General features: G+C 40.8%; 1 protein-coding gene across 3 annotated transcripts in view; it reads right to left on the bottom strand.

Moving 5' to 3' along the window:
* The window catches only part of PCGF5 (polycomb group ring finger 5), a 117,975-nt gene that overhangs the window by 55,583 nt on the left and 39,643 nt on the right, over positions 1-22,749 (bottom strand). For 2 of the 3 annotated variants that reach the window (XM_021700200.2, XM_021700201.2), the window contains exon 2: positions 9,935-10,228. In XM_021700200.2, coding sequence (XP_021555875.1) covers positions 9,935-10,046 — 112 coding nt within the window. In that variant the 5' untranslated portion in view covers positions 10,047-10,228. Of the gene's footprint in view, positions 1-9,934; positions 10,391-22,749 lie in introns of those variants that run through there. The other variant, XM_044916104.1, reaches the window with a different exon arrangement.

The following is a 22,749-nucleotide window of genomic DNA, read 5'->3' as shown; positions in this document are numbered from 1 at the left end:
CATGATCATTCAAAATAATCACTTCCTTACACATGTTTTTGAATAGCTCTGCTGTTTTCTATTTCACCCCTTCTGTCTGTCTCTTATTTCAGCATACTTGGCTCATTTAAACTATTACACTCTGGCTAAATCCAACTCTCTACATACTCCGCTTCTACAGGATTATAGCAGAACACTGGGAGAAACACATGCACCATGCTGATTGGTCTCTCACCTTAAATTCTTGACCATGAACACCAGTGCGTGCCGCATCTGCTGGGCAGTCACACTCAATGCCCCAAGTCCCTTATGCTCTTTGCTAATACTTCATACCTTCTCCTCTCCTCAAATCCCCAACATTTCCTCCCCATCCTCACTTTCCACTGATGACCTCACTTCCTTTTTCCTGAAAGCAAAAGGAAAAAAAGAAAAAAAAAACTGAAACAAAGAGTTCATACCACCACATCTATTTACTTACTCGCATGTATACTTTGTGCTCTTGCCTATCTCCAAAACATTCATGTGCCTATCTAAAGCCAATCTCTGCCTGTGCACTAGATCCCCTCCCAATGACCCAAGAACATTGCTCCAGTGCTTCTCCCCTTTCACTTATATGTCTTTTGCTGAGATTCCCATCAACATTCAAACATATTATGTTTCTACCTTAAAAAACAAAAACCAAAAAACTTCTGTTGACCCTACCTACTTCCCTTGTGAGCTATCACTCCATTTCAGAAGTACATACACTCACTCCCCAACACCTCTCTTCCCAATTTTTTCACCCTTTCTTTACCTTCATTAAGGTTAAATACATATATAATCACAGTATAATTATCAAAACCTTCCTGGAAATTAAGAAATTTCCATCCTCTCACACCTATCCAGACTTTCGCTCCTGACCACTCCATGGAAACTGCTCCACAAGATTATCTGTGACCTCCATGTAGCTAAACCTAGAGGTCTAGTCTCAGTCCCATCCTACTCAACACAGCTGATTTAGTCGACTCCTCCTCCTTGACATGATATGCAGTTTTCCTCCAAACTCATGCCTACTCCTCTCCTTCTTAAAGCCCCAGGGTCAGTCCTTCACCTTCTTCTCTATTTACACTCATTCCCTTGGTGCTTTCATTGTTGACAAACTATATGCTCATAAACTCCAGACTCATATGTTCACCTCCCAACTAGCTCTCTCTTTGGATGTCTCACAGCTTACATTCATTTTCCAAAAATTAACTACCTGATCTTCTACCCTCAGTTTTTCCTATATGATTTGATGATTATCTTTATCCTTCAAATTTCTGAGGCCAAAAATCTTGAAGTTTTTTTTTTTTTAAAGGATTTTATTTATTTATTTGACAGAGAGAGAGAAAGCGAGAGCGCACAAGCAGGGGGAGTGGCAGGCAGAGGGAGAAGCAGGCTCCCCACTGAGCTGGGAGCCCGATGTGGGGCTTGATTCCAGGACTCGGGATCAAGACCTGAGCCGAAGGCAGACACTTAACCAACTGAGCCACAGACACCCTTTGAAGTTATTCTTGATTCGTTTTTCCTAATGACAGTTCATTAGCAAACAGAACTCTACCTTCAAAATAGAACCAGAATCTGACCACTTTTACCACCACCACCACCACCACACTGGTGTAAGCAGCCTCCTGCTTGGCTTATTGCAATCATTCCTAACAGCTCCATTTTCCAGTAGTAGTCTGAATGATGCTTTTAAATATAAGTCAGATCATGTCATTCCTCTACTCAAAACCCTGCTGAAATGGGTCTTCATTTCTCTCAGAGTAAAAGCCGAAATCCTTAAAATGGCCCTACAAGAACTGTGCACTGTGCCTGTGGCCCACATCCACCCCATTACCTTTTCCAACTCTCCTTCGCTCACTGCCGTCCAGCCACACTGGTCTCCTGACCATTTCTCAGCATGACAGGCACATGCCTGCCTTAGAGCCTTTGTTCTTGCTATTTCTCTACCTGAAATATTCTTCCCTCGGATATGTGATTAGCTAACTCCTTCACCTCTTTAAGTCTGTTCAAATGTCACTTAATGAGGTCTCCTGAACGCAGGCTTATTTTTTAAATTGTAACATCTCACTGACTGCCCAATTCCCTTTACCCAGCTTGACTTTCTTTTTTTCTATAGCATTTAGCATCTTTCACTATACACTATGATTTACCTATTGCCTACTATACTGCCTAATGGGTCCCGGGTGCCCAGTATAGTACCTGGAGGAGGAGGTGCTCAGTAAATATTTATGGAATAAACAAGCACACAACGGTTAGGAATCACAGAGGGAGGCAGGATTTTAGGGCCTATAGTGTCCTTTTGTAGTCAAGTTAGAGATCAGCCTACATTTTCAACTTAGGTAAGGGAAGAGATTCTGAGTTTACTAGTAAATTTTTTTGACAATTAAAAAAAGAGTTAATTCAACACAAATTAAAATCTGTTTTAGTTTTCTAAAATACAATGATAATTTTCTGCTGAGTAAATAAATTCAGTGGTTGAGTATTCTGAGAGAACAATATAGTAGTCTGGTAAAAACCAGTATGTTATAAAACATCAGTAGCTTTTTAAGTCTTCAAAGTATCCAAACAGAAATTATCTTCTGTCTTTTCTACATGTTTGAACTGTACTTATTCATAATGTTTACATTCAACCACTGTGCCAGACTTTTTTTTTAAATAAACTGTATTTACATAGGCACAGAGAGAGAATGCTAGCGGGGCTTGGGGGGGCAGAGGGAGAGGGAGAGAGAATCTTAAGCAGGCTCCACACTCAGCATGGAGCCCAATGCACAGCTCAATCTCATGACCCTGAGATCATGACCTGAGCCAAAATCAATAGTTGGACGCTTAACCGACTGAGTCACCTAAGCGCCCCTGTGCTAGACTCTTAACATACCCGTACACTAAACATGATTTCTAACTCTGGATAATTACACATTTTAGGGCACATATTTTTTCTCAATCCATCAGTGCTATCAGTTCCAAATGATTATGACCTATATATAATTTATTCTCAGAAGCCAATATAAGACAATTTCATTTTTTAATTTGTTATCCCCTAGTTTAGTCTTTGAGTGTCCACTATGATGCTTTGCTCAACTGTTTAAACATTTTTTACTATCTAATGCAGTTTCAAAAGCTAAAAGAACCATAAATTTAATTTTTCTTTAGCATTATTGCTAATAATAGACACCTAGACTGTTTAAGACCTATAATTATTCTTTCTTATTTAAAAAGAATCATCAAAATGAATGCTATAATCACTTTCATGAATGAATGACTAGTTTCTGCCAAAATATTGTTTGAAACATATAACATCAGTGTACCAATGATCTCATTTCTAATACAATCCTGAAACACTGTACTTGCAACCTATTGAGACTTTAAATATAATTTCTAATTAGGCCTTTGATTTTTATTCTAAAAACAAGTCTTGGCCCTAAAATTTGATTTTTATAAAAAATACATTATTGGAAAATTCAATTTATATCTTTTCTTCATTATAATGGCTATTTATTCAGAATTAATAAATTCATATCATGATTGGCCCTAAAATTTGATTTTTATAAAAAATACATTATTGGAAAATTCAATTTATATCTTTTCTTCATTATAATGGCTATTTATTCAGAATTAATAAATTCATATCATGATTGGGTACATAATGACAAGTATACTGTCATGCAAACATAGCTGGAAGAGGCTATATAATATATATATATATATATATTTAAATTCACCTGTTTGCTTGAAGAAATTTCAGAAAACAAAACCAAGCAGAAAGAAGAAAAAATAAAATTAGGAAAATGTCATAATTTATTATGAAGATATGCCAGAGTCAGATGTCCAGGATTCAGAACCCAGCTCCAGCATTTATCAGCTTTGTTACTTAACCTTTCTGAGTCCTGCCTCTGAAAAATACTGGAACAAAATCTGAAATACTCTTCCTTCAAACCTTCTCACAACTTGCTCTTTCCTATTATTTTAGTCTCTGCTCAAATGGTAACTCCCAAGAAAGACCTTTCTCTGTTTTATTTTTTTCTCATAGCATTTGTTATACATAACATCTGAAATGATACTGTTTACTTGCTTATTTTCTGTCTCTCCTATTAGAACACAAGTTCCAGGAGGGCACAGACTAGGCTGGTCTTGCTTATTGCTGTGTTTCCACAGGCTAGAAGAATGACTGGCACAATGTAGGTGCTAATAAACATCTGTTGAATGATTAAATAATATCACCTAACTAGAATGGTTTTTGGGAAGATTAAATAAGATAATAAATGTAAAGCTCATGACCACAAATACAACAAACAATAAATAACAGCTATTAGTTTAACTTTTATTAGCATTTATTTTAATTACGGAATGATTTAATTACAGTATGATTTAATTACTGTCTGATTATAAACTGCCTGGCTGAAGTATTCTAGTATTATAAATGTCTGGTCATGAGCTGTGCTTTTCAAACTCGTACACCACAGAATCACCTGAAGAGCTTCTTATTATACGGATTTCTGGCCTTCTCCCCAGAGATTCTGATTCAGCAGATCTATGGTAAGGCCCAAGAATTTACACTTTTAACAAGTTCCCAGATGATGTTGCTGCTGGTGGATGCTGCTAGTCTGGAGACTGCGCTGTGAATAGCAAGTGTATGTAGCCTAAGGTTTTTAAACATGGAACATCTACACATCAAGACATCTCTGTACCTTCAAATACTTGTGTTTTTATGAGACTTGTTCCAAAACAATAAATGGTTAGTCATACCTAAATTTTATCATCTTCTGATTAAGTTGTTGCTTCATGTTTACTATCACATAAAATCACCAAGTCCCTTAACTGTCACATCAACTATACTTAATTATCAATTAATCTGTCTTCTTTGCATAAGTTAAAAACTAAGTACAACAACGTTTTCCCAAAGAATTCGTTCTTAGTGAAGGGATTACTGCCACAATCTCTGAAAGGGCACAAAGAAGAAAGCCTTCCTTTCCTGTACCACAGATTTCTATGTCTAGAACCCTCTTTTTTTTTTCCCCGAGGAAAGAGTCATCAAATTCTTAAAGAGGCCTCTAACCACAAAAGAGTTAAGAACCAATGCACTGTATTCTTCACATTTTAGCTGCTGGAACAAAGCTCCTTTGTTTTTAGGTTAAGTGAAAAGTCCTTCATTTTAAGTCACCAACCTATACAACCACAAGCAAACATACTCTAAGCAACCTCAGAAAGTTTCTGAGGATCCTGGTGCAAGAGACAGAGCATCCTTTAATCTAGAACTGCCAATCTCTGGTCTCCAATCCAGCATCTCTCCGTAAGACCTACATGGCTTCCACCTATGTTGTAGAGGACAGTTTTTCAAAAGACATAATTCCTAATTGACATTGCCTACATGCCTTTCAAGCTACCTATTACTGCATGTGAATCTTTAAAAGGAAAAACAGTAAAATAATCAACAAACTGGCCATTTATTTATTCATTTAATCATTTATTAAGCACTCAAGTACCAGGTACCAAGGATACATGTAACCCAAATTTGCCTGTGGTAACAGGTAGGTGGCATATCTTGGAGGAGATGAGTTTTAAAGGATGGGTAATGGCTAGCTGGGCATACAGGAAAAGTGCATTCTAAGCAGAACACACAGCTGAACCAAGTATGTACATGTGTGTGCAGTAGGTGGTAAGGGAGAAAGTGGTGGGCATAGCTAAGTAGCTTTAATTTCTCCTGAGGGCACTAAGATATCTTTAGGAAGTTCTGGGGTGGCTGAAAAGTGAGTGATGAAGACAGTAGCTGTTTTAAATGATCACACCTTGACACAGGTTAGAAGTGCGCTGCAGTGACTGGTGAGAAGTAATGAGGGCCTGACAGAACAGTAACAAGGGGGGTGGAAGTGAAGGCACAGATTTGAGAGATATTAAACAGAGAGACCAGACAGGACTTGGTCCCCATTTTGTTAGGGAGGATAAAAGGAGTCAAGTGTTTGGGATAACTGAGTGTTGGCATCCCATTCATTCATTTTTAGACATGCTGAGCCCCAGGTGGCTTTAGGACATCCAAGTGCCCATCCAATAGGATTCTGAAACTCAGGAGAAAGGTCTATGCCAGAAATAAAGATTTGGGAGACATCAGCACATGCAGCTGAAGTCCCAGAGTAGATGAGCTCACACAGAAAAAAAAAACATCCAAATACACATGTAGAAATTTCTTCTTGGCTTATGAGAAGTTTTTCTTGATAGAGTTTAAGTTCCAAATTTGTCTTTTTTACCACTCTACCCCAGTGGCTAGCAAAGTACCTGACAACTAATGATTTTAAGTAATTCAATTATTATTTGGGTAGACATGTTTATTTCCTTAGGTTTTTTGGTTTGGGTTAAAATTATCTCACAGACCTATAACCATGGTTAATGTGGATTTAATTCATCTAGCATGAAGTGACCATTTAAAGCTAAAACTCATTTCTGTTTTAATTTTTACCTCATTTTAAAATTTTATTTTTTTATCAAGTGTCCTTAGCCTGCTGAAGAGAAAGGGTGTTAACAGGTGAGGTATGAGTCTACTTAAAGATGGGGCTTTTATAAGCGTTTGTTTTGTTTTTCTGGTTTTCGTTTTTTTGCAACTCCTTGCCAGGAGCCTGGGACGCAGTCTGCCCTGCCATCTCTACCTCTCCCATCCCTCTAAGTGGCTCTTTCTCTTTCTTCCACACAGCTCTAGTGTTAACAACATCAAGGGCTACTATAGTCAGTCATCCTGCTGGTCTTGTTGGCCCTTTTTTGTACATCGATAGGGAAGCCAGCCAGGCAACGTTAGCTCCAGAATTTCTCAATGGGAGAATGAGAGAGCATCAACCTATCTGATTTGAGGAGGAGAGAGGAAGAGATTAAACGCATTTGCAGGGTATTTTGAAGGAAGAGTCAAGTAACTTCATTTATCCCTATCAAAGCAAGGAGAACCACTCATGATCCCTACCTCCCACCCCATTGCACCTCTACCGCAGCCAGGCCCAAGCATACTCATGTCCTTGTCAGGAAGGCCAAGGCCTATGGCTTTAGAAATTTTAAAAAGCACTCTAGTTTTTTCTCTTGCATGCCATTCTGCTGCAATATCCTGACCCATACCTGCTATTATATCATTCTGTTTATTAGTTTCATCACACTTATCAGCATCCACAGTTATTTCATATATTTCTTAACTTGATTACTCTGTCTTTCTTCATTTGACCAGAAAGTCCAGAAGGGCAGACTCCATGTCTGGTTTTGCTCACCAATAATAAAGCTCCACTTATGTATTTCAGATTTGAACAGTAAGACTAAAATCTTTATATTTTATTATGAACTTCATAATAAGAACTATGTTTTACTCATTCTTTACTTACAGTAAAAACTCACAAATTCATAGTATTTGTACAAAGTTATTTTAATAAGATATTCTTTTTATTTGCCTAAATCAAGATAAAAAATATTATGGTGTACTACACTGTCACTTAACATTTCTCACTTTTCTCCTGTCCCATTTGGCCATCTGACTTTTCTATTTCATACTATCTCAAATCACAGTATCATTATATTTGACCCACATTATACATAAAACTGGGTAAGATCAAAGACCCAACCAATGACTGAGGAACATCGTTTCACAGTACTGTTTATTTTATCATTACAAATAGGAGAATACTTTGCAAATGGGATAGTTTTTGCCTACAAGCCTTAATATAAATACAAACAAAATAATAACCAGAAATCCAGGGACCAGAAAGTGCACAAAGATGAGTACTACAGGATCCTCAGGTCTCCACAGACACGAGGTTGACTACCTGACTCCATCATTTACTCTACTATTCTGTACTCCTGCTGATGATAAAGGTCACATTTATGATTCACCACTGTCTTTTAATTCCACTTTGGCCACGTACATTCTCTCCCAGTAAAGGGGCTTGATGACAGCCAAGGAGTTTTTCAGGCTAAGATGACTTGTGTGGTTAAACTGTCACTTACCCCTTTAGACTTTAAACTGCTATTGCAAACATAAACATAGCCCTTGCTTATAACCTGTTTATACTTCTGGAATCTTTTGTTCTCCTCCAAAAAAGGGGCATTTAAATTGAGATTTCATTATGCCCCAGAGAAAATTTTCTTTCAGAAAAACAGATATAAAATCTGCATTAGAAAGGCAGAAACTGGAGAATCTGGGCCTTCTTCTCATCTTCCAGAGTTGACAGTTTTTGCTGGAGAAATCCAAACATGAAAATAATGCACAAGTGTTAGAAGGAGCAAAACAAAACAGACTGCGGACCATGTCCAGGTACCATGGATAGTATAGCAAGAAACATGGAGTATAATAGAAAGGCCTTGCCCTAGAGTAGCCACATCCATTGGCCCTTCCTCCAAAATACATCCACAATCCAATCACTCTTCCCAGGCTCCAATCTCACACCTCGTTACTCTGGTTGAAGACTCTATAATCTTTCAGCTGACCTGCAGTGACCGCTGTTGCATAAACCTTCCAAGGACATTCCTGCCTCAAGGCCTTATACTTGCTTTTCCCTCTGTCTAGAATGCTCTTCCCATATATATAGCCACAGAGCTCAGTTCCTTCAGGTTTGTGTCCAAATGTCATCAAAGAGGTCAACCCTGACACTCTATGTAAAACATCATCCTATCTACAACCCTTCTTTGTTCCCTTCATAGCATTTATCACTATCTAACATGGCACATGTTTATTATCAGTTTCACCCACTAGAATGTTAAACTTCTCGAGAGCATAGATTTTTGACTATCTTGTTCACTGCTGTATCCTTTCTGTCTGGAATGGATGGTGCCTGGCACACAGTAGGTATTCAATAAATATTTGTTCGATGATAATTTAACTGGCAAACGTTCAAGTTAAATAATGATACAGGGCAACAGTAAATTAATATTTCAAGATAGTTCATAGTTAATTGCTAACTGAATAGCATAAGCCAGTAATACCCAAAGGTAACATATATCACCATAACTTGGAAAGATTTACACATGCATGAACCTCACCACCATTGATCCACCAAACCTTCTACTGATAGGCCAGGTGAGAAAGAAACCTGATATGAGTTCCACAGATATGATCATATTAGAACAGAGATTTTCAAACTTGATCATGCTTCAGAATCACCTAGAAGGCTTACTGAACACGGACTGCTGGGCCCACTCCCAGAGTTTCTGATTCAGTAATTCTGAAGTGGGGCCTGATAATGTGCATTTCTAACAAGTTCCCAGGTGACACAGAGGCTGCAGGTTTTTTAGTCAAAGGGTACAAAATTTCAGTTAAACAGATGATTAAGTCCTAGAGATCTACTGCACAGAATAGCCTATAGGTAATATTACTGTGTTGTATGCTTAAAATTTACTAAGAGGGTAGAATTTAAGTGTTTGTGTCACAAAAATAATAATAATAAGAGCAAGGGAGAAAACTTTTGGGGGTAATGGATAGCTTTATGGCATAGATGTGGTGATGGTTTCATGGGTCTGTACTTATCCCTAAACTCATCAAGTTGTATACATTGAATATGTACAGTTTTTTTGTATGTCAACCATACCTCAATAAAGGATCTAAAAAAGCCAATGAATTAAAGTATGCATACCCAAACAAAACCTGTGAGCAGATCAATTCCTTCAATATAATTTTTTAAAATAAAAAACCTAAAATAGTTCACTTTTTAAAAACTATAAACAATAACATGTTTGTGATTTTTAGAACATTAAAATTAGATAAATGTCAACTATTATATAATAATACAAGAAAAATTTCACGCCACCGGTATCCCAATGACAAATTCAATCCTGAAAATAAATTCAAAGTTAGGATGATTCTTGGAATACTCGTTTTGAAAGTGAAAATCTAGATATAAAAACAAAATGTGGTAGTTTTAAAAGAACTAGTGTAACCCATAACTTCTGATGGGTAAAGGACTTAAAGAATACTTACAGGTATGGAGGCATTCCGTCACTGTAGTTGGCTTGATCAGGTACCCTTTACAGATGTAGCAGGTGATATAAGGATTGAAATCTTTCACCAAGTGTTTCCTTTGGGTAGCCATTCGTGGTTAGCTAGGACTGGCTTTAGTAGTTCAGGCAAAGAGGGGTAGTAAGTGGATGAAGTCTGATCCCAGGAGCTGGTGTGGAGTTCCCAACTGGATGTCCTGAGGCATGAGAACTAACATCCAGATTTATCATGAGATCGCTGGTCATCACTCCTTTTGGTGGTTCTGCTTTCCCATATCTGTTTCCACAGTATTTTAAAAAGATAAGAGAAAAAGGTGTCAAATTCCTCATAGTATATTAATAACATATTAGCAGCATTACATGCTCCAAATTGGGCAAACGGGTGAATAGAACATGTCTCTTACTGTCACATTAATTTGTAAACCTGCTATGATTTAATTCAGGATAATGCCAAATTCATCCAATCCTGGAGCCTTAACTATCACCTCTATACAAATGACACCCAAAGCGATTAATTCCAGTTTTGATATCTTTACCTCTTCAATAATGCATTTTAGCTATCTGCTCGACTGCTCTATTAGGAATTCTTGCCAATACAAGTTTCTCTACCAATGCGCTTCTTTTTTTAAATATTTTATTTATTTATTTGACAGAGAGAGACACAGCGAGAGAGGGAACACAAGCAGGGGGAGTGCGAGAGGGAGAAGCAGGCTTCCCGCCAAGCAGGGAGCCCAGGACCCTGGGATCATGACCTGAGCCTAAGGCAGACGCTCAACGACTGAGCCACCCAGGCGCCCCTCTACCAATATGCTTCCTATTTCCATTTTGTACCCCACATCCAGTCAGTGAAATCAAGTTGATGTTCTTTTTCATTTCATCCATAGCCACCCTACTTGAATATTACCTCTCCACCTGCAGTCCATCTTACATTCTACCAGCTTTATTTTATTCTATCACATTTGGGTCCTCTTACAAACAGAAAGACATTTAAATCCCTCAGCTTTCCATATAAGACCTTGCACAGGCTGACCTTAGCATACCCTTCAACACTTTTCTTTACGCAAACTGAAAGGATCACGCTCTCACAGTCCATTCTGCAGGGTCTATATACCCTCTGTCCAACAAGCCCTTCTGTCTAAATCCTACCTATATCCTTTGGAAACCCTTCTCCAAAGTTATCCTCAGTATATTCTCTTCTCAGGTTTAATCCTTACTTCTCTTTTGTTACATTTTCCTTTTGATTTATAGTTACATTCATTCTTTATGTCCTCTATTAGACTATACAATCTTTGATAGAAACCAATCATGTTTAGTAAATGTATAACCTGGGCTACGTTACTTATCCTCTAAATGTTTTTTCTAAACTATAAAATAAACATAAAAGTGCCAGCTCCCTAGAGTGGTGAGGATTAAATGCGACCATATACATAAAGCTAGCACACAGTAAAAGCTAAACGTCATTATTTTTTTTTCCCAAAAATGTTTAGCATTGTTGGCTGCTACATGGGGTTGCTAAAGAAAAAATAAAGTTTAAAAGGTTTCTTACAAACAAATGTGTTCTCCGAGAAAACACAGCATGAAAGAAGGTACTGATTTCCTAAGTTAATCCTATAAACAGGAACTTTTCTCCTATCTTAGCTGTTAACTCACAGAGGCAAAAGGCATCATTCCATGGACACATCTCCATTAAGAATGTGCACGGAGTAGGTTCTGCGTGATATCCTACCCGCTCAGGAAAGTTGTGCCGAGGGTGTAACACAAAAGGAGCATAAATAACAGCCAAGGGGGTCTGGGTTCTGGTCCTTAGCCCTGTATGACCTCTCAGTAAGGCATTTAATATCCATGCCTGGGTCTCGCTTCTCCTCTATACATCGGGACTAACGGCCCTGCCTTTTCCACAGGTTTGCCAGGAAGCTCCAGAGTTAAGAGAAAGTCTTCTGAAAGAGGAAATGCACGGTCCCGACCTCGGGTGGTATGAAGAGAGTAAGCCACAAAGTCCTGTCACCAAGACAATTAAAGGAAGCAAGTACTTGCAGTGACGGGGCGGCACGGAACTTTTCCGCGTCCTCGGGCGGGACCCGGCGGCACGGCCCTGGGCGGTCCAAGCACAAGTCCGCCCCGCCCGCCCGGCAGGTGCGCGGGCCCGGGCCCGGAGGACGCGCCGCTCGGGCCGGGCCGGGGCTACGCGGGGGAAGGCGCGCCGCCTCTCCCGGGGACGAGCGCCGGCAGCCGGCAGCCCGCCGCCCTCTCCGCGCCCGAGGGCAGGACGCGGCTCCGAAGCCCCCAGATCCACCCCCGACCACCCCCGTCCCCGTCCCCAAGGGGCTCTCCCAGCTCCAGGCAAGGCCGGCCGCGGCAGGTGCTTGGAGGTGCCGCTCCCGCCCGGGGCGCAAACTTGGGCGGGGAGTGCGGGGGCGGCCGGGGCCCCTCCGCCGCCTCTCAAGCCCGCTCAGTACCTACCCCGCGGCCGCCGCCGCCGCCGCCGCTCCTCGCCCGCCAGCGCGCCGGCCTCAGAGGGAAGGAAAGTGAAAGAGAAACAGCGCCCGCCGCGGCCTGGCCGGTCCCCGCGCCCCGTCCGCCCTCCCCCTGCAGGCGGGAGCGCGCCGGCTCCGCGGGGCCACTCGGCTCGGGCCCGATAGGGCGCGGCGGGCCTCGGGGCCCAGGGCCGGTGCCGCCTCCAAGGGCAACTCCACCCCCTTCTAACCGCCGGCGCCGCCGGCCGGCCACGCCCCCGGCCACGCCCCCGGCGCCACGCCCGCAGGCCACGCCCGCCTGCCCGCGCTCCTCGCAGGTGCCTTGGCCGCCCCGCCCGCCCCGCTGCCGTGGCTTCAGGGCGACACGTAGCCTTGGCCAAATTTTATCTCGGTTCTTCTCCTCACCACCACCCCTCCCGGTTGTTTTCATCATAACAATGTCTGGTACATTTTCCCTGGTGGATTTAAAAGCAACGGTCAGTGTTGATAATGAGTCACCCTGAGAAACTGCTCAGCTGCGTCTTCCCCAAGCTAGTCCCATCTGCGCACAGCGGGGACGAAGACATTCCTTGATTTGCACCTTATGTAAAAATCACTAACAAACTTACTACTCTGGGGTGGGTCGTTGACAACTGTAAGCAAGCAGAAGCGTGGTGGGGGTGGGGGTATGAGTAGAAAGGTAAAGAGTTATTACTATTTGCAAGGTTCAAAACAAACACCCCAGTTCTCTTTCTAGCGGCTCTGAGATCTACAAGAGACCATTCACTGCTAAAGATTTATTCAAAAGCATGCATTAAAGGATTCCTTAACGTCATTCAATCCTATTCTACTGCATTCCCCAAACTTACAAATTTCTACCACAACCACTATTTTGCTAAACATTAAATTAGACCCGGTTCTTTGCTTCTTAGAAGACTGCAATCAAGTAATCCTAGGGTAGCAGGCAAATCGGTGTGGTCTCCACCAGTAAAACAAAAGTTAAAACAAACATCCCAAAGGGAATCAGTAAAGGGTGGTTTCAATTTATGTATTAGAGGAAAAGGTGTTGTAATTACATCATCTTTGCTTCTGCAGAAGTGAGAGCAGTGGGGGCTGGGGAACTGACAGTACTGGGAGTGGGGTGGGGGACTGATGCAAAGTATTTGTTTTATCTCCTATTGACAGGAGCCACGGTCCTTATCAGAGGGATAGACTGTGGAGATGGTTCTAGTGGTAAACCAACAAACCCAACAACCACTAGTCCAGCAAACATACAGGTGTTCCAAGATCTATTTCAAATTTGAATACATCAAAGAAGTAGAGAAAGGTTTTTAAAAATATCCAATTTATACTTAAACTTATGTAGAGGGGACATAACATTTAAAAAATACCATTGCTAATATCACAGCAAGAGCAATACATTTTCTCAAACAGCTTTCAAGGACCACATTTTTACAGTCCTTATAAGAACCATTTTGCAAGCGCATACATGCCAATTTCTAAGCTAGGATCGGCTTCAATAAGTCAAGTTAATCACAATGTGTACAGAAAACAAGTTTGGTTGACTTTATAGGTGAAGGGTAATTTCGGATCTTTCATCTCGGAGACTAAACAGATCGATATGTGGAAAGTCACCCTGTTTCAAACAATGGAAGACACTACTGTATATACTATTATAAATTGGCATTTTCCTATTTTGCATCTGAACTTATTTTAAAGAATAACACTTAACAAAGGGGGGGGGCTTAAATGTGATTGGTGATGGATAGTAAGTGGGGCTAATCAGCATTCCCTGAGGAAATGAGCTTGAGGATGGATATTAGGAAGGCTTTCCTTAGCAATGGAAGGAGGGGTGAGGAATATGCTAGAGCAGGACCTGAGGATAGGTGTAGAAGTGGCACTGCTATAACCCAAACTGCAAATGGTGGACTTGGGGGTGGGAGAGAGAATTACAATCTTTGCAAGGAAATGTGTGCCTCGGGTCCCTGGAGGTAGCACAATCTGTAGTAAAATGTTCAGTGGTTTCTCCTTTTCCCTCTTCAGCAACCACCCCACCTGGGAATGCTTTCCAGTAACTCACGTTTTAGTCCTTTGGTTCTGACGGTGGGGCTGCAACAAACCATAGAAGCCTGAATCTGAGAGGGTGGCTCTGGTAACAAATCTCAAGTATGAGTGGGACCCTCAAATAAACAAAGGCCTGGAAGCAACTGGATATACAGGACTTGGGGAAAAAAAAGGCAGATAAAAGAATCATCACTGGGATTCCCCTAATCACGAATCTACTTCAGCCTTCTCATTTTACAAATGTAGAAACCAAGATCCTGAGAAGTGGCAAGTTCACAATCACAGACCTGCTTTTGGTAAAGCCAAGACCAAAACAAAGGTACCAGTTCCATATCATTTACGCTTCTCAAGGGAACTTCATAAGTCCAAGATTTTTTTTTTTTTAAAGATTTTATTTATTTATTTGAGAGAGAGAGAATGAGAGACAGAGAGCACGAGAGGGAAGAGGGTCAGAGGGAGAAGCAGACTCCCCGCCAAGCAGGGAGCCCGATGCGGCACTCGATCCCGGGACTCCAGGATCATGACCTGAGCCGAAGGCAGTTGCTTAACCAACTGAGCCACCCAGGTGCCCATAAGTCCAAGATTTTAAGGGAGGTTTGGTAAGAAACAAATTAACTTGAAAGAAAACAAGGAACAAAGGGAGAGAAGAATGGGTGAAGGGAGAGAGGGAAATAACTGCCTATATGGTATTTAGGAGGGAACTGCCACTGGTGAGTTCCTACCAAAGAAGCGTAATCCCAAAGCAGTAACTGGTTTCATTTGATCATTGATCCAGACTCTCCCAGGGAACCACAAATGGCTCTTGATAACCCTTGAAACTACTTGGAACTATCTGTATACCTAACAAACACTTTCATTACTTTATAGTTTATGTCTAGATTTTTATTTCAGTTAAGGCTGGGTAATGGATGGATAATTCTATACTGAAAAGTTCACATTCTGTCCTTGGCTAATAAATATATTATCAATGAACTGATGTTTAATAGCACAATGCTTACAAATAGGGTTAGAACTTTACATTTCCCCTGGGATATTAAATGAGATGGCTTTTTCATTATTGTAAATTATTTTATATACCTCAGTATGCTATTTAATCTTTTTATATAGAATATCTCTAACATAAAACTTTCCTCTGTAATCTAAAGTCTTCCTAGAGAGATTTTAGAAAATATTAAAATTTAAAGTGTCCCCCTGGGCCCAAATGTATTTATTTTATAGCCATGGATGTTACAGCTCAAAATCTATGACTACCTAAAATCAGTGATGGAGGAATGAAAAGGGAACAGAACCGAAGGACCTCTAATCAACCTCAGCCATGTCTCTTTTTCTTTTAATGCACCCCTCCCCTGCAATCAATAATTCTCAAGGACAATGTCTCTTGAATCCTTCCACTTAACCTACTCTGGTTGAGATTACTATCATCTCTACCCTCCATTACTTCAACGAATTTTTAGCTAAAGCTCTTATCTGTCAAACCATTCCCCACAGCATAGCCAGAGGACTAACTACAAATTGGATCATGCTGCTCCCCAGCTTAAAAAAAAACCCTGTTCAGGGGCAGCTGGGTGGCTCAGTCGTTAAGCATCTGCCTTCGGCTCAGGTCATGATCCCAGGGTCTTGGGATCGAGCCCCGCATCAGGCTCCCTGCTCGGCGGGAAGCCTGCTTCTCCCTCTCCCACTCCCCCTGCTTGTGTTCCCTCTCTTGCTGTGTCTCCCTCTGTCAAATAAATAAATAAAATCCTAAAAAACAACAACCAAAACAAAAACCCTGTTCTTAGGCTAACACCCAAACACTTAGTAAGCCCATTACAGATCCCCATCACTTCTACAGCCTCTCCCTGGAACTCTATGCTGTAGTGCCAATATACATTTTTACCCTCTAGCTAGAAAGATGGGTCTTATTTCCTTCAAATGAGCATCCTGTCCCAATTCCCTCACCCCTCCCCACCCTTGCTGAATCTGGTCAACTCTTGTGTTTTTTTTTTTTTTTTAAGATTATTTATTTATTTATTTGAGAGAGAGAGAATGAGAGAGAGAGCATATGAGAGGGGGGAGGGTCAGAGGGAGAAGCAGACTCCCCGCCGAGCAGGGAGCCCGATGCAGGACTCGATCCAGGGACTCCAGGATCATGACCCGAGCCGAAGGCAGTCGCTTAACCAACTGAGCCACCCAGGCGCCCCTGGTCAACTCTTGTTTATCCTTCAGGTATCAGACGATATCAAAGGCTACCTTCCCAGACACCTTGACGGTGTTGAAGAGCTTCCTTGATATACATATACCACATACATACATTATAACTCAACTTATTCTCTCAAGTCCCACATCACACTGTCTTGAATTAACTGGTTAACCTCCTACTAGTGTGTAAGCCCAGGGGACCCATTGTTTGATTGCGCTTCACTAGCAGAATGGATGGCAAAATGGTAAGCATTCAAATAAATACTGGCTGAAAGCTGGATATTTGCACGCACTCTAAGACATATTCTGTGTATTCTTTCTCTGGTTTCTTCTTGGAGGGATCTTTCCAAAGATGTGTTAGGCATAATCCTTGCCATCTAAGACTACTAATTAAAATCACAACAGGGAATAGAGACTTATCCACAAGAAACAATTATGGAGCAATACACCAAATTTATTAATAAAGTGTTAAGTGACAAAAACCCAGCTGAAAGAAGGAGTGCTATTGGTGGTCCGGAAATTAGTCCTGCATGCTTAAGACTCTGCCAGTAATAAAGGCTGCAAGGCAAAATACTAAAAGCTATGGATATGAAAAATAAATGAGAAAGCCAGAAAAAAAAAAAAAAGAGAAATTAAGTCAATATACCTAAAAGTGAGTACAGATAAATAGCGTTAGGTATAGGGACAAGATTAGTCTATGAAAGACTGTGCAACTAGCTAAATAAATATTGTAAAGTGCCTTAAATACATTATGCTAAAAAGACAGACTAACAAAACTTGTTTTTTTCCCCCCCTCTTTTGAGAGGCAGAAAAAACTAGCTGTATTTTCTTAACTGCGATTTCAACAGTTGGCTGGAGCAAGTTCCATTTATACTGGAAGAACAGAGAATGTAACTAAAATAGGTACAGACTATAAGAAAAAAAACTGCATTTACTCCAATCATCAGGGCTATGGATACTTTAAAACATGACAAAACCACAATTGTTATTTTGGGAGTTCAGATTAAATCCTCCAGGATCACCAATGGACAAATGACTGACATGCAGAAACTTAGTTCATCAAATCTGAATGTAGATGATTCTAAGTTAGGAGTGATTATAGAAAAGTTAGGGAGGGTGCCTGGGTGGCTCAGTTGGTTAAGCGACTGCCTTCGGCTCAGGTCATGATCCTGGAGTCCCGGGATCGAGTCCCGCATCGGGCTCCCTGCTCAGCAGGGAGTCTGCCTCTCTCTCTGACCCTCCCCCCTCTCATGCTCTCTATCTCATTCTCTCTCTCAAATAAATAAAATCTTAAAAAAAAAAAAAAAAGCATTTAAAAAAAAAAGAAAGAAAAGTTAGGGAAAAAAGCCCTACCAAAAAAATGATATGAAATTCAAATGGGGCAAGTGCAATATAAAAATTTAGTGACATAAACATTCAAATACCAGAGGAGTCTAGGCACATGATTTGAAAAAGTCCCCATTTTACAGGTAGCTGTAGTTTAGAGGAAAGGACACTGGGCCTAGCAAGAGAACCTGGTTTTCAGTCAGGGCAAGTCACCTAACTTCCCTTGGCTTCATTTTCTTCCTATGAAAACTGAAATTAGGGGCGCCTGGGTGGCTCAGTCGTTAAGTGTGTGCCTTCGGCTCAGGTCATGATCCCAGGGTCCTGGGATCGAGCCCCGCATCGGGCTCCCTGCTTGGCGGGAAGCCTGCTTGTCCCTCTCCCTCTCCCCCTACTTGTGTTCCCTCTCTTGCTGTCTCTCTCTCTGTCAAATAAATAAATAAAATCTTTAAAAAAAAAAAGAAAAGAAAAAGAAAACTGAGATTAATGTTACCGTAATCACTGGTCTTTTCTTTCTATATTTGTGTGTTATTATCATGAACATATAGAGGATTAAATGAGAGGATAAGTGAAAAAATGTTTCTTAAATTATAAACTGTAAAGGACTGTAAAAATATAAGGTATAAGCGGCAATCTTGCGGACCACCAGCAGTTGAATAGTACCTGGTAATCCTGTACAACCCAGCAGAGGTCCTGGATGCTGAGATAGTTTACAGGATGAATGAGACACTCCAGGCAAGGCAATGGATCTAGGACACAGTATAAAGTAAGGCATGCAATGGTCACAAAGTATTTCTTCCTCCGAACTCAATATTTATCACACCCAATTTTTAAAAACAAGATGGGAAAGCCTAAATATTTCACACTAAGCAATTCAAAGACACACAAAGAAAACTAATTCCCCCCAAATGTGTAATAATTTGAGTTAGTTCAACATTGCAGAAGTGTGTGTTAAATCTTTATTTACTCCTCTCCAGTGAAGGGGTAGCAGAAACGTAATGTTTTCCATTAAAATGCAAAATCTCCAGGCAGGGTCACAGTCAAGTCCTCATGAGCCATCACTTGAGTTACGGGTTCCTAGCTCACCAGGATTAGTAGACTTCTTAGTCCAAAGGAAGGGAGAAAGGCCAGGGAAGGACAGGAGGCTTTAGTTATGACTTCACACTTGAGCAGGATATTAACTATAACACTTTGCTGGCTGGGAGGTGGGGGAAGCAGCAGGAGGAAGGGAAGGTATAACTCAAAGAGGAGGAAAGCAAACCACCAAAGACAACCTTCTCTCTTGTACTTCACAATTCTGTCGGACCAAAAACAAAACAAAACAAAACAAAAAACACCCTTGAAAACAAAAAGCAAATTAGTGTGTTCATACTGTCTTCAACTATTCAGACTTAATGACTAAGATACTGATTACTTTGTGTCCAGGTTTGCAGGAAAACTAAGAGAACACTGGCCTAAATTAAACCAGGGCGACTTTAAGGTAGATACTCTTAATTCTTGGCCTTCAGGGTGATAAACCCTACAGAAGTTTCAGAAGCTATGATAACTTGTCTACGATAGTTCAAGAAGAAAGAAACAACATTTGTCTTCAATGGTTTCTTCATTTGTGTCTGCTGAAAGGGGTTATCCTAGCTCACTGGAAAAGCTCCCACCACTTACCAAAACCTAATAGCTTCTTGATGAGAAGCTGAAAAAAGCACTAGCATCCAAGCATCTTAGACTAGATGATGAAGAAGAATACAAGATGGTTCATAGAAAAGTGGTTAACAGCAAAAGCTCCATGATTTATCATTACTGCTGTATCCCTTGAATCAATTCTAAAACATAACAGGATCTCATTAAATATTTGTGAATAAATGAATGAACAGATGAACAAGCAAATAAATGAAATCTGACTTTGCAGTCAAGACTGCCAGCATTCAAATTCTGGTATAATCTCTCTCTCTCTTTTTTTTTTAATTTTTATTTATTTATTTATTTTTCTAAAGATTTTATTTATTTGACAGAGAGAGACACAGTGAGAGAGGGAACACAAGCAGGGGGAGCGGGAGAGGGAGAAGCAGGCTCCCCGCCGAGCAGGGAGCCCGATGTGGGACTCGATCCTAGGACCCTGGGATCATGACCTGAGCCGAAGGCAGACGCGTAACCGACTAAGCCACCCAGGCACCCCTCATTGTTTTTTTGTTGTTGTTATTGTTAAAGATTTTATTTATTTATTTGACAGAGAGAGAGGACAGCGAGAGAGGGAACACATGCAGGGGGAGTGGGAGAGGGAGAAGCAGGCTTCCCGTGGAGCGGGGAGCCCGATGCGGGGCTCGATCCCAGGACCCTGGGATCATGACCTGAGCCGAAGGCAGACGCGTAACGACTGAGCCACCCAGGCGCCCCTCTTTTTTTTTTTAAAGATTGTATTTATTTATTTGAGAGAGAAAGAGAGCATATGAGAGAGAGAGATTGAGATCAGGAGCAGGGGGGAGGGGCAGAGGGAGAAGCAGACTCTCTGCTGAGCAGGGACCCCCCACCTCCCACCCCATGCGGGACTTGATCCCAGGACCCTGGAGCCATGACCTGAGCCGAAGGCAGACGCTTAACCCACTGAGACACCCAGGTGCCCCGGGCACAATCTCTTACTGGCTATATGTCATAGGGCAAAGAACTATTCTGTGTCTCAGTTTCCTCATCGCTTAAATGGATATAATAAAAGTACATATTTCAGGAGTTTTTAAGGGGATTGTAGGAGATAATACCAGCAATGCACTTAATACACAGTAAGCAAACAAACACTGAATTAATTTTAAGAATTTCGTATCTGTACCCTTCCCTACTATTTGGACAAAACAGCAATAAAACAGAAGACATAATTTAAGACCTAATGACAAACAAATACTTAGGACAAATGCCTTAGTATGATCTACTTGCTCTGAGGATGTATGTGGAAGCAACACTTAGTCACCTAACTTTGCTGCCAGTTGCCCTTCCTTGCCCTCTAAGAATTTTAAAATAAGGTTACTCTCTAAGTGGCAAATGAGTAAAATATGAAAATCACAACTCAAATTACTCAAGATGAAATCAAGGAATAGGATGTACACCAAAGTCTAAAGAGTTTTATGAACACTCAAAATTCCAATTGAGTGACCTGGGTATAGTCTTGGGGGGGGTGGGGGCAGAACTGAAATGTGACAGTTAGTAAACTAAAACATAATCAATTATATTTTACCCCATCTGGAGTAGCTTTATGTAAATAGAAAAAGAATGATGAGCAAAGGGCAAGATGTGAGCTGTGCACAGGCAGCACTGTCTAGGACAGGGAGACACTGAATTTGGCAAACTCTGAACTAGTCACCAGAGAAGTATGCTCTGATCCTACCCATCAGTGGTTCATGAGACCTGGATTATCATCCTTCACCTTTGACTCTGATTCCAATGCCCACAAAGTTACTATCTGAGTATTCATTTGTGTTCCCTTATACCAAAATGCTGGAAGCAAATACCTAAACTGCAAAATTAATATTTGTGACTATTCTACTATAAACTATTCTGACTATTTTTTACTATAGCTAATACCATGACACTGTATTGAATTCTTTAGAGAAAGATACTAAAATGCACCATTTTAAGAGCTGAGGACATTAAAGTTGATCAGCTTACCTTGGGCCAAGTCAAGTGGTAAATAAGTCAGGGATAAGAATTTTCTTGTTTCTGTATAGCACATTTCCTTCAATTAAAAAAAGTTATGGATAAGCTTGTTACAAAAGGACAACTACTGTATGATTCTACTCATATGAAGTATCTAGAGTAGTCAAATTCATAGAGACAAAAAGTACAATGGTGGTTGCCAGGGACTAGGCGGGGGAGGAGGAGTGGAGAGTTAGGTTAATGGGTACAGACGTTCAGTCTGGGAAGGTGAAAAAGTTCTGAAGATAGATGGTGGAGATGATTGTACAACAATATGAATGTATTTAATGCCACGGAACTATACACTTAAACATGGTTAACATGGTAAAATTTATGTTATGTATATGTTGCCATGATAAAAAATGTCATGGGAAAAATCTTCCTTTTTTAAAAAGGAAAAGAAAATCACAGCAAACAGTTAAGACCATTGGCAAAGCACTTCATGAGCCCTGGTCTACCCATCTAGAGCATTGTTTTAGACTTGGGTTACATAATCTCTAATGGCCCTTAAAGTTCTTCAATTATATGGTTGTACAATTTGGAAGCATTACCTAGAGCAAGCGTTGGCAAAATTTATCTGTAATGGCTTAGATGGTAAATGTTTTAGGCTTTGTGGACTCTATGGTTTCTGTTGTAACTCCACTCTGCTCTTATAGGGTAAATCTGCCAAAAACAACACATGAACAAACGGATATAGCTGTGTTCCAATAAAACTTTTTTTAAGAAACAAGCAGCAAACCAGATTTGGCCCTTAGGCTATTGTTTGCCAATTCCTGATCTAGAGCATATCTCTGTGAACATGTATAGACGATATCAATTAAAAACTTTCCTGTGTCCCAGGGTTGAAAACTTCTACAATTCCAATAAGCTCTTGTCAGTGTAACACCATAACTTTATGATTTCTATTTTCCAGGCAATGAGTAGAATACAGTGGCTTTACTAGTAAAAGGTGGTGGTGGCACCACCATCATCATCATCACCACCACCACCATCATCACCACCACCACCACCATCACCACCACCACCATCATCATCATCATCACCACCACCACCACCACCATCATCACCACCACCATCATCACCACCACCACCACCATCATCATCA

Source organism: Neomonachus schauinslandi, chromosome 6 (genome assembly GCF_002201575.2).
Source record: "Neomonachus schauinslandi chromosome 6, ASM220157v2, whole genome shotgun sequence".
NCBI lineage: Eukaryota > Metazoa > Chordata > Mammalia > Carnivora > Phocidae > Neomonachus > Neomonachus schauinslandi.
The sequence above is the reverse complement of the archived record's forward strand: the minus strand, read 5'-3'. Positions and strand labels throughout refer to the sequence as shown.